The sequence below is a fragment of the Mesocricetus auratus genome, unplaced genomic scaffold (genome assembly GCF_017639785.1).
Source record: "Mesocricetus auratus isolate SY011 unplaced genomic scaffold, BCM_Maur_2.0 Super-Scaffold_100003, whole genome shotgun sequence".
Taxonomy (NCBI): Eukaryota; Metazoa; Chordata; class Mammalia; order Rodentia; family Cricetidae; genus Mesocricetus; species Mesocricetus auratus.
This window is the reverse complement of record NW_024429188.1, coordinates 43,068,827-43,082,109: the sequence shown is the minus strand read 5'-3', so window position 1 is coordinate 43,082,109 and position 13,283 is coordinate 43,068,827. Positions and strand designations below refer to the sequence as shown.

The following is a 13,283-nucleotide window of genomic DNA, read 5'->3' as shown; positions in this document are numbered from 1 at the left end:
ACTGCCTCTGGATCTTAAAAGCTTTCTCCATCCTCTTCCCTATTCATTCCTGAGCCCTGAGAGAAGTGACACAATATAAATATCCCAGTTAAGGCTTGGAATCTCTCAGTTTCTAATGTGCTGCATATTGATCAGTTGTGGGTCTCTATGTTAATAGCCATCCAATACAAAAAGAAGTCTCTTTGATGGCTTGAGACATGTTTTCTGCGTGTAAGAGGGCAGTTACACACATAGACTAACAAAGGCAGGAACTGCATGCACAAGACCTGCAAAAGATCAAACCAAGCAAAATCCAAGCACAGATAGGGGAGTGAATCATGAAGTTGCACCCTTATTTGAAGACATAATGGCAAATCATGACTGCTGGGTGAAGAGAGTTCATTTTCTTTGGGATGTGGTCCCTGAGAGGCTACCCATGCTCCAGTTAATGGCCCTCCACCCATGTATGTGCTGGCAGAACTAAGTGGAGTACCGAGTTCACTTCAAAAAAACAGAGTGCATAAAGCTGGGAAGAGGGAATGGTGATTGCAAGGATAGGGGAGGGGATGCGAATTTGATAATTTACCATTTTAAGCATTAACATAATTAAAAGGGTTCTGAGATAAATAGAAATCACTTGGGAAGAAATATATGTTGAAAAAAGTATGCCTACCTTAAATGGTGTGAAAGCAAGGAAAAAAAGAAAAACTTCCTTCCAAGCTCCCGTGGCAGAACAATTCTATTAACACTCAGGAGACAGAGGGTCTCCAGATAAAATGCTAGCCTGGGTTGTAGAAGGAGACCCAGCCTGAAGGTAAAGAAAGCCCTTGGTTTTAAGCACTTACTTTGAAATGCAAAGAGCAAACAAACACAATTTAGCTTAAAGTCAATTTAATAGCCAGTGGGCTTACTTTCTCACTGTAGAGAAAATAAAACTGCAAGCAATTGTATTTCTTTACATTTAAAGATCTCTCTTCTAACAGTTTTGATTTTGTGAAAGGGGGTGTTGGTTTGACACAGGGCTTCCTCAGACATTCCAAGGTAGCTTGGAACTCATTTTCCTCCTGCCTCTGCCTCCCAAGTGCTGAAATCATAGGTGTGTATCATCATAGTACTATTTACACCAAAACTTCCAGTTGTGACACTGAACTTTGAGTAATCTCTCCACATTCTCATCCTTTCTTTGCCCCAGCCTCGGTAACTGCTATTTTATTTTCAACTTCTATGATAACAATTACTTCAGACTCTATACATGATGAAATCATAAGTATTTATCTGTCCGTAGATGTTTTAGTTTGCTCAGCATAGTGCCCTTCCAGGTTACTCCATTTTATAATAAAAAATATTTCTTCCTTTCTAAAGGTGAATAACATTCATGTGTGTGTGTAATTTTCATGTTCATATACTTATATATAATATTCATATATATAATTTGTTTTTGCAGCTCTGTGGATGGGACCCAGTTCCTTGCAAATCTATCTCCCATATCCTCAGTTAACTTTTTAGGATGATTATATAATGTGGTTATTGTGAATAGTGTTACAATAATCATGGGAGCATGTGTATCTTCAACATGCTGATATGATTTCCTTTGGATATAAACCTGGTAATGGAATTTCTGGGCAATAACATAATTCCAATTTTAAAAACTGCTTATTGGTACCTGATGAATATATTAATTAACCTTTCTAACAACAGTATAAAAGAGTTCCTTTTCTCTGCATCCTCATCCCAAACCAGAGCTACTGACTTCCCATTAATTCCCTCACTATCTACAGTATCTGCCATTATGCCTTGAATGTTAGAAGATGCTAAAGAATAAATTGAACTTATTCTAAAAAAAACAGATCTTCTGGAAGACTTGGGAATTAGAGTAGCACTCCATTACTTTCACAAAACTTTTCTCTCAAAAGCATATTCAAATACTCAGTAGAAATGGAATTCAAATAATCACTTGTAATAAAAAAGGGACTGTGTCTTCATATTCCTCATATAAAGTCTGAAACCCGAAGAAGTACAATGTCTTGCCCAAGTAAGTACTGGTACACAGCCATGTTTACGTGAAGCAAAATTTTGCTGTGGTAAATCAGTATGAGAAAAGCTATTTGGGACTGGGCATGATAGCATCCAAGCACGCAGGAGGCTTAGGAAGAAGAATCATGAGTTCTAAACCATTCTCAGCCACAGACCAACATTCTATTGGAAAGACGAAGAAAATAGAGAGAGGGGCAATCTTGTTCCAAACCCCTCTTTCTCAGATGGCAGGAAGAAAAAGTGATACTTTGTAGAAAAGGAAGAAAGGAAAGGTAAGCTGCCTTACCTTCTGAGTCCTTCTCATAGAAAACTCCATGAGGGTGAATAGTATAAGGCCGACTTGCAAAATTCTTCAGGTGGATAAGGATGACATCCCCCACCTCAGCCTGTAACAGTGGTCCTAGGAAGCCCAACCAGGCAGGCTTGGCTACTTCATCAGTGTATGTTCCATCGCTGTATTCCTTATAGACAGTCTTCTTGTAACTACTCCCTATCCTGTTTTTGCCAGACTTTAGGAAGCTGGAAGCCACTCTGAGAAAATGCAAGACAGAATTACAACTTTCCTACCATCTTCAAACAACTGGACATTTTTTTCCTAGAGAATGCTGACAAAATAAAAGAATTGGATTGCACTTGTGAAAATATGATGTGAATAGGAAGCTGAGTCATATGAAATTGCTGAATTTTGACCAACATACAAAGAGTCACTCTTACACGGTGCAAACAAATGTACAATGACAAGGAGACAACTAACTGTGTAATGACTCTTCTTAAATGATAACAACTCATTCATGTAACCCTTAGAGAAATAGCAGAAGATCACAGTGCCTATGACCACAGGCTTGGAGCCAGACCACCTGTACTAAATACCAGCTGCTCCATTTTCAAATCTTTAGAACATTTGACAAGCTGCTTTAACTTCCATGTATATAATTTCATCATCTTCCAAATGAAGATTATTGTGGGATCTGACTTTCAAAGTTGTCATGGTGACAAAAATTGTATTATATGTCTGGAGACTTAAAATACATGGTTAGCATGTATAAGGCCTTGTAATTGATTCTTGGAACTATGAGAAACAAAAAAGTAAATGAAAACTTCAGGAATCCTTTAGATAGTACCTAGAAAATCTCAAAAGCTCAATGCTATTACTTCAAATTACTAAGGTGAGTGGCTGTTACTCTTTAAAGAGCAATTTTAATACAAGTGTTCTGGCTCCAAAGTTGGATGAATGGTTTGTGTCAAAAGACAGCTTATGCTGGCCATACATCTCAATTGTAGAACACTTGCCTACAATATATGAGGTCCTAGGATGGATGGCAGCACTACCCAACCAGAAAGAGCAAAACAGTTATTAGTACTTCAAGTTGGAAAACTGAGAGCTATGGAGAGATTAAATGAATTACCATTACAAAAGATGCTTCAGTACATTCATTTTCTTTACCTTTTGGTGAAGCATAAATCAGTATCTAAGATCACCAAAGGTAAACCTTCCCATAGTTTGGGAGGTTGAGGCAGGAGGGTTGTCATGAGTTCAAACATAGGAAGAGTTTCACAGTGAGTTCCAGAACAGCCTGTAGCAGAGTACAAGTAAGATCTTGTCTCTGAAAACAAAAAAGAGAGGGGAAAGGGAGAGGAGAGGGAGACAGAGGGTCAGAGGATGCAGAGTAGCAAAAAAGAGAAGAAAGGAAAGTTTGATCATGTGAGGGGTGCAATGGTAAAAACAGAATCAAGTACACACATCCCTTTACAGAGATTCAAATCCCAGCTCCTCCATTTATTGTCTACAGGATTTGGATGAGTCACATAACTTTCATGAGCCTGTTTTCTCATCAATAAAACCAAGACAGCCTATAGTTACATGTTTTTCAGTGGTAGAGTTCATGTTTATCGTGTGTAAGATCCTGGGTTCTGTCCTCATACCACAAGATTGATAATATTCATACTTCTTAGAGATTTTTCAGGAGTTGAATGACATATTTGTAGATGTCTAGTATGGCTCCTTCCCTAGAGCTAGTGTCTAAGAGCTATTTGTTACTATCATTTCCTTGCTTATAATACTTTTTCATGTATTTAGAATTAGGGTAGTTCCATCAGAATACAATAGCATATTTTCACTACACATGCCTTACAAATGTTGCATACATTTCATTAAAAAAATAAATCGAACAGCTGTTGATAGATGGGCACTTTGAATCCCAGCTTAGACAGAAAGGAATATGGACTTATCTTTAGGAATCTAAACATGCTTAAGTGCTTCATTCCTAAAATGTAAACTTGAGACTGGATGTTGGGTCCTAAACCAACTTGCTTTCTAGGGAAACTGTTGTTGCATGTGTGGTCCAAAGAGATTGGAAACTGGTTGCTATGGTACCCTGAGAAAGTACCCTCAAAAGACATTGCCTGACTTCCAGAATATCCTCTTTTATCTCTACATCTAATAATACGTGAGATTAAACCTACATGTCATTGTTCAGGGTCTGGTTTGTGATGACATTCCTTCCCTTGGGAGCATAGTTCCACTGCACATCCTGGATGCCCAGGTAGTAGTTTCGAATGGCCCCATCAGTTGGTAAAAGCCACAAGGAGTGCGTGAACAGTAAAGTCCAGATGAAATGGCCTGGCTTCATGGCCCACACTACTCTGAGAAACCGGGAATGGAATCTGCTGGTATGAAAAAAAGAGAAAAGAGAACAACGAAATTTTGCATGTATCTGGAAAACTGAAGAAGCAAGAAACAAATGAAATGGCTGAAAAAGGAAAATCCAATTAATCCAGGTTGTTTTTTTAACTTCACTAGATTCCTTTCAGTGGCTTCTATACATAGGTTGTTAGGGAACAAAGTTAAAAATTTACCTATACTACTAATCATGCATTGCTTCCTTCAAAAGAGAAGCCTGAGTTCATTCTTTCAGTGGTGTGGAAGAGAGAATGTACTCTGACCCTGGAATCAGGAAACAGTCATCAGAATCATGATTAGACTATACTGACTGACTTGGTACCTTAATCAAGTCAGTAATTCTTCCTTTGCCTGTTTTCCCTTAAGCAAAAATGACTCATAGCTGCTACTTCCCATAATCAATAAATTATATTTAGAAACACGTAAGAAATCATCAAAAGACATTTACTGGAATATTCATAGACCCAAAATGAGAACTGCCAAAATGCCAATCAATATTAAAATGGTTGAGTAAATTGCATTTTACTTACACAATGGAATTCAGAATGGCAGTAATAATGAACAAGCTACGACTATGCAAAAAACTGTAGGTAGATGTGACAAGTGCAACTCTAAAGAAACAAAACCCAAAAGTATACATACGATATGATTTCACCAGGCAAAGGGAAAACGACAGAAATGAATTTGCTCTACTAGAAGCAAGGTTAGAAGTGGGAAAACAGCTCAGCTGTTTACTTCTTACACACTATACGTTAGTTCCTGAATCCCATCCCTAACACTATAAAAAAAATAAGTAGAGATAATGTTCACCCTTGAAGCAAACATTAAGGACTGGGAAGGGAAGAGGCATGTTGTCTTTCGTTATCTGCATTCAATTCATATGGGTGTGTGTGGTTTCTGACAATATTCTGATAAATATAGGATTTATAGACATTCTGCACATCTTTTATTTTTGACTTTAAAAAGGCAAAAAGATAGAACAAAAATAAACGAAATATGTGAGGGAATTAGTTTGAACATCTTAGATTCTCAGCTGGTTCCCAATGCTGTACATAAATTCATTTCACATGTTCCATCCTGATTCACTGCCATACCCAGCCTTCTAGCCTCTCATTTCAGTGTTTTAAACAAGAAGGCTAGAATTCTTGAACCTGGGAGGGAAGCACTAGTCGTACCATACATAGTTCAAAACTATAAACATAAACGCACATTAACACTTGCACACATAATTTTACTTAAAAACACAGACGCACATATTTACATCCACACACTGCCGTATTGCCAACATAGAGACACCATCACATTCAGAATAACAATAATAAATAGGTATCCATTGGTCTATCGCGTGCTCATTCTAATCATCTAACATATATTAAATACTTTAAGCCTGACAACCACCCTATGAAGCAGATGTCATTATTCCCCATGGTATATTGGAGGAATTGGTAAACAGAAATGTAATTTGTCCAAGCCATGCTAGTTAACAAACGTTAGAGTTGGGATTTAATTCCATGAAATATGACTCCAGTAACTATGATGCTAGCTAGCTAGCACAAAAACATACTTGCACACTTACTGGTATACACACTGAAAACATGTATATACTCACAGCCACAGCTGTATCTAGAAAAACTGCATGCATTCTAAAATATACAATTGCATGTAGCTATGTTTACTTTAGAAACAAAAAAGATAATCATACAAGGAGCTAATCATAATAACGATAATAACTGTGTTTCACTGAGATATGACTGAACACAAAACACCATGTTCAGTGCTTTAGACAAACTGTTTCATTAAATAGTCAACTCAAAGCATAAGTAATAGAGATTATTACTCCAAACTAGAAACTCAGTATCTCCTGGGTGTGGTGGTATATGACTAAGAACACTCAGGAGATTGAGGCAGAAGGAGTACATGTTCAAGCTCAGCCTGGACTACATATAGAGAACAAACTCTGTAAAATTAATGAATTGCTTAATTAATTAATCCAAGCCCTACGTACTACAAAAAATTAAAAGAAATAAGCAGATTCACATATGGATAGGAAAGACTCAGATATTTACCCTAGGTAGGCCCAGATACTTACTTTGATTAAAATCAAACTTAAAGACTTTTTAAAAATGAACTCTCAAGCTTTCCAATGTACAGCAACTATGTTAGTATTAATCACCAGTCTCCATATTATGTCTGGCAGAAAGCCCTAGATGTAAAGACAGGTCTGTCAGGGGTGAGGACTTCTTGCAGAAACCTGGATGTCCCACTGATTGGTTATATAACCTGATTATTATTAATAGCTATGATCTTGCTTATTCATGTGTAAAGTGAATTTGTTATCAGCCTTGGAAGAATAAATTGGAAAATTTACCTAAAAGAGCCCTAGTAATATCAGTGTTTGGCACACAAGAAATAGTTCCTACTGCAAGCTTTTCCTTCTCTCTCCTAGCTAGCTTGCTAATGTATCTTTGCGTATTCCTAAGAAATTGCCTTCATTTACCACACTGGATAATACAATCCTTGAATATAGATGTCAAGTCATACAGATATCTATGTACCTGTTGTCAGATGTGGTATAGTAGGTCTAGTAGGCAACCATAGAAGCTACTGCTAAAGTGAAAGAAAGAGGAATAGGCAAGGCATGCGTGTTCCCATCTGTTTGCTCCAGTCTAGCTTCCAGTACTAGTTTGAATAGTGATGTCAGTCAAGTTTCTTTACTTTAATGAGCCCAGTTTCTCATCTATAAAACAGTGAAACATCCAGAGCTGAACCATACAATACTTACATTGTAGAAGTTATGGATATTTTATAATCTAATGGAAATACATAAGTGCATAACTATGAAAAATCTGGTATTTAAAAGGTTCTCACAGACTCATTTCTTTCATATGATGCCGATACTCACTTTTACGATGAAACACAGGTACAGTCACATGTACCGACAAACAATACTATGCATGGAAACACAGTTAGCCATTCCTTAAGAAACCTCAACCTGGAAGGAGAAGCCTTTGTTCAATGGACGTCTGAATGTCACCGGGAATTCGTTCAAACTTCCTTCTCAAGGAGTTACAAGCAAGGAAGTTGTGCCTTCAACTTATTTACCTAGAGAGAAAACAGTCACAGGTAAGAGTTCCATGAGTGCAGTCTCACCTAATAGTCTAGGAACTGTCTGGGGACACAGTACAAACCTTTAGCAAAGAATGAACAAACATTCAAACTTTGAAAATGATGACTAAAATCCCAAAGTCTAGATAGCATAGAACACAGCAGCATTCACTTCACAATGTGCTTTTCATATCTGCAACAGTCCTGTAAGATATGGATTGATTTCCATGTTTTGCATGCAGTGCAGAAGCTTTGGACTCACACCTCTTAGACAAAGCCTGAATCTACCAGTCTTCATTTTTAATACTATTTGCTGTCTCATAGAGTTGGGAGGATTAAATAAATAGCAATCTATACCTGTATAAAGCACACAAAAGTGCTTATGTATACAAGGTAGTTCTGAGAAAGTAATAGTGGCTATTATTATTAAAATTGAGAAAATAGATTTGAACATAAAACCAACCACTATCACAAAGATTTGCCTGTTTTGTCTGTTTATTTGTCTTCTCTTTTTTTTTCCTTTCTGGTTCTGGGAATGAAATCCATGTTGTTGCACAAGCAAGGAAATTACTCATAGCCAAAAGCTTATAATTTTATTGATAATGACAGACATGTATACATTGTACACAACAGGAATACATTCAATGTACAGAAGTACTCGTACAGTGCTATAAAATGCACACATTCCAGGATGACATTCTCTTCTTGGAAGAAACTTGGGTCAGTTACGGTGACACATACCTATAATTCTAGTACTCAAGGGGGTGAAGGGTGAGGCAGGAAGTTCAGGAGCTCAAGAGCCAATCTGAGCTATATTGTAAGGTCCAGGTTAAACTGCTGTCTCTGTCTTTCTGCCTCTGTGTGTCTCTGTCTTTCGAATATGTATATATATGGAACAAGAACTTAGCATCAGATAAACTTAGTTGCTAGGACTATCTGTTTTGTGTTTAAATAAGATAAATGGTTATAGAATCTAGAACTTATCAAGCATCTTTTAAGTACTAGTTTTTCTTCCTTTAAATTACTGACTTCCCTCCTATCTTTCTGCCTTGAGACTGAATTTGTCATTGGTGTTGTCATTTATGTTGTTTACTTTGGTTTTTATCATATACTTTAAGGGCAGAGGAAAGGAAGAACCCATAAACTTCCTTTGGAACCACTTAGACATTTCATGATGAATGTGGAAAGTATCCAAGTACCAATAAAGAGAGAGAGAGAGAAAGAGAGAGAGAGAATCCACTTCCGTATTCACTGTTTTTTTTATTATATGACACTGAGAAAGTTATGTGGCTTCCTGAACCTAAGCTCCTTGTTTCTTAAATAGTGAAAATCTATACCTTGGACATCTCAATGGTTCTTATGAAGACCAAAATAGGTGAAAGACATGACAACCCCCTGAAAATTTTTCAGCAGAGCTATGACATGTTTCTTGCTGCTGGGCCTGCAGAGAAGAGCCAAACCAGTGTGGGCAAAGGAAAACAAGCAATGAGATAAGTAAGGTGAGCTTAAGTACTAGGTACAAGCAAAGAGGAAGTTTCTTTAAGAAGTAAAAAGTTAGAGCCATTCGGGGTAAAGAACAGCTAAGGATACTTTCTGGGCTACTTGGAATGCAGTAGAATTTAATCACTGTACACCGAAACCTTGCTTCAACCTGAGTAGAAAGCCAAGCCTCTCCTTCCAGTTACTATGGTCCCCTGGCCTAGGCCTTATCAACCATGGCAATTTGCATCGAGGTTTTCCCTAGAATTTGCAAGTTGCTCCTTTAATGTGATAATGCTTTTTTTCTCCCTTTAGTCTTGTCTTGGTTAACTACATTGGGTTTCAAAAGCTCATCCCAGATTTAAAAAGTCACTAAACTAACTAGGAATTTGGAGCTATCTTAAGCGAGCCCTGCCTCCAGCCTCTCAGCAACCTGTCAAGGCTCGTCTTTTGGTTCCCTGCTTTCTTAACATTTTGTCACTCTGTTGATAGAAAAATAGTGATGTTAATGACCCTCATTCAAATTCCATCTCTTGCCTGTATGAGTTATCATTCAGTAAATTGTTTTCACTTCTGTGAGCCTCTGCTTTCTCATCCTCAAAATGGGGATTCTGATTATTTTAATTGTTTCACATGACTGTTTTGAGACTCAAACAAATGCTGAATATCTGAGGCAATATACAAATTATTTGTATACTACATACAAATAGTATGGCAGATACTCAGTAATCAGAAACTGAGTAAACTAAATACTTACATATCTACAAAACCATTAGAGACCAGTTTTATTAAAGACCAGTTTTGTGTGTGTGTGTGTATGTGTGTGTGTGTGTGTGTGTAAGTAGTTGTGATATACTTAGAAAACTGAGACCACAGTGGTGAAATGTTGGTTCAAAATCATGCAGCCAGTTATCAGCATGGCCAGAGTTCAAATCCATGCCTGATAAATTTTGGTCATTAAACACTAAGTACTCTTTAAAATGATTCTTAAAATAATTCACTGTTTTAGTATGACTCAATTACCATTTACAGACTCTGATTGTGCCTATCTTGTTTGAAAAATATGAAAGCTAGCAGAGTTGTTTTTAAGGGTTGTGACCTCCTATTCCTGGAATTTACAGTTCCATGAGCTCAGTAAAACTTCCCAACCTGAGAGACAGAAGATAAACAGGCTGTTTGGAGAGTAAAGTGAATTATTCTCGATGACTTCAAGATTGTCTCAGAAACAGTGGAACCAGTGAAATCCTGGCCATTTTGGCTAGAGGAACAAAAGGAAGGCAGTCTATTGTCTCCTGTTACTTCCCTGTACACCTAACCAAACTTCCTCCAACTTGCAGTCCACCTACTTTCTTTCCCAGTGGCCCTGGACTCTTCTAAAACCAACTGAATAAACATTATGCATAGGAAGGCAAGTGAGGTTGTTTCAAAAGAAAAAGAAGCTTACCTTTGTTAAGGAAAACCCTTCCTTCCTTTCTTTCCACCTTCCTTCCAAATTCATGTCAGCGGCCCATCAATGCTGAACTGCAGACCCCAGCCCGAGCCTGCCAGCCCTGTTTACTTAGTAAACAAGGTTACAAAGCTCTTCCCATGAATTAAATCTAGGGCTCCTGTCTGGCGAGGATTTCTGGGGTGAGTGAAAGGGGGGAGGGGACAGTGCTGGGTGCCCTCTTTTCCACAAACTAAACTACTGGAATGTCCTGTTCCCGCCGGTTTGGTACAAAACCCGGGGTGGTTCTTTGACAACATCCGGGTGTTTTCCAAATCCTGGCGAGGATCTCCGGAGGAATTACAAGGAGGTGGGCTGTTAAGTAGCTTGCTAGTTGGCTTTGCTGAGCTGAGATCAAAATGCATCTTCAGTGTAGCCAGCCAAAGCCCGCAGGCAGATTCCAACTGCCTGGGTTAAGAAATAGGAGGACAAGGAGTATAGATCACTGGCAGAACTGTTGATAATGATGGTGACAATAGTAATGCCACAATATCTTAAAACACTGTAGTCTGGATTTTATTTATTTTTTAGCCAAATACCATTTCTGTCCCTTCTGCAAAGAAGGGGCAGTGAAAAGTCACTGGACTAAATAGAACCTATGTCCTAGCTCTTCTGACTTTGGCAATAGTTAGCTGAGTGAAATTGGCCTAAGCCCTTGCTTTACTGGGCCTCTTTCTATTTGTATGATAAAAGCCTTAAAGTAGATAGGAATCCATTCATCTCTGTAAAATCTCAAATCTAGGATTCTATGAAGGTGTGTTCTATGTAACAAGAACAGTTGAGAAAGAACTATAAGAAAAGAATGAGTGAGGAGTGAGTCATGCCGATACAGCTGAATACCCCATGTCTTATTGGGAAGGACTACTTCTAACACCCAGACCCCCCAGACCCAGGAAGGGTACAGATAAGATGACAGTCTACTACCTGGTGTCTTTACTTGAGATTGTCTTCTTCACTCAGGCTGAATACACGTCCTTGCTCTGAACCTGAAGCACCTGGAGTAGGGGCCACGAAAGAGGATTTTCATAAGACTGAAGGTCCCACTCAGCTAGTAGGGCAAAGTCTGAATCATAAACAACGAGAGGTTTTCAGGATCCTCAGCCACTGAGGAGCTGCCCTGTGCATTGCAGCATAGACCAAAGGAAGTGGAAGTATGAGTAAAGAGAAGGGAGGAGCCACCAGACTCAGCTACCTCAGAAACACGCAGTGACCAACAGCAACTGGATTGGTTCATAGCAGCACCTGGGATTACCTGCCTGACATACATGTGGACCTTGAAGCCAGAGGGGGAAGGCAGTGACCAAACCCATTAAGCTGGGATCCAAGTCCAGGCTCTAAGGCATTTATGACAGGGAAGGGAGGGGAAGGGATAAGGTCTGTGCTCTGACTCATGAAACACAAGAAGCAGGTCATTATAGATGCTCTTGAGTCAACACAGTAAAGACTACAGAAGGCAAGCGAGGCAGGTTTTCCAGACTTGTATCATTTAGTCACAGATTTCACTGAGAGCGTAAGTGGTTAGCACCTCTCACTTAAATCCTGTGCATTCCTGGTCCTTTCTCTTGGGAGACCCTTGAAATACAGTTTTAAACAGCTGCCTGTAGACCACAGGTTGGCAAGTTTCAACGTAAAATGTTACTTAGTATATAGTTTGTTTTTCTAGCATAGCTTCTCAGTGCTATAATTTTTCAAACTATAGTGATAGCTCATATGATCTAGCTACCTTTGAGCACTAAAAATTTATAAAATCAAAGCAACAGACATGATTTGGACTATGAGCTATGGAACTTTATTCTTTTCTTTCTTTCATTCTTTTTTTTAATATATGAGAATTAACATTTGAACTACATTGCAAGGAACATGAAAAGTGAGTCTGGTGTTCTTGATTGAAATCACAATTTTGCCATTTCCAGATAATGAAAACTTGGAAAAGTGTGTTAATCTTTCCAAATATAAGTTTCATCCCTTGTGAAACTGTTTTGTAGGACTATTATAAGGAGTGAAATGCAATTGTATATGGGAACATGGTGACTGGTACATAGTAAAATGACAGAGATGACTGCCTTAATGTTTAATAAAGCTATCAAACTAGGGTTGGTGAAGTAGCTTAGTGGGTATAGAGTTTGAAAACTATACACAGAGACCTGTGACCAATTTCTAGCACCATGGAAAACTTGGCATTATGGCATATGTCTGTAATACCAGCAGGGCACAGAGGAAGGAAAATCAGAAGTTCAAGGTCATCTTTGGCATCGTATTGAATTCTATGCCAGCCTAGAGTTTGTGAGACTAAATAGTAACTTTCTTATTAACACAAATGGTATGAATGTATGGCATATTGTGGTGATTTGAATAAGAATTGCCCCAATAGGCGCATATGTTTAAATACTTAGTCACCAGTTGATAGACAGATTACAAAGGATTAGGAGGCATGGCTGGGAGTAATTTTGAGGTTTCAAAAAGTCCATTCCAGGTGCTCTCTCTCTCTCTCTCTCTCTCTCTCTCTCTCTCTCTCTCTCT

General features: G+C 38.3%; 1 protein-coding gene across 5 annotated transcripts in view; it reads right to left on the bottom strand.

Moving 5' to 3' along the window:
* Positions 1–11,887, bottom strand: part of Heph (hephaestin) — a 93,488-nt gene extending 81,601 nt beyond the window's left edge. For 2 of the 5 annotated variants that reach the window (XM_040744221.1, XM_040744225.1), the window contains exons 1-4: positions 11,688–11,887; positions 7,596–7,795; positions 4,477–4,677; positions 2,300–2,544 (exon numbers count right to left, since the gene is read on the bottom strand). In XM_040744221.1, the coding sequence (XP_040600155.1) occupies positions 2,300–2,544; positions 4,477–4,643 (412 nt within the window). In that variant the 5' untranslated portion in view covers positions 4,644–4,677; positions 7,596–7,795; positions 11,688–11,887. Of the gene's footprint in view, positions 1–2,299; positions 2,545–4,476; positions 4,681–6,782; positions 6,897–7,595; positions 7,796–10,721; positions 10,954–11,687 lie in introns of those variants that run through there. The other 3 variants (XM_040744224.1, XM_040744223.1, XM_040744222.1) reach the window with 3 other exon arrangements.
* Positions 11,888–13,283: the final 1,396 nt, after the last annotated feature.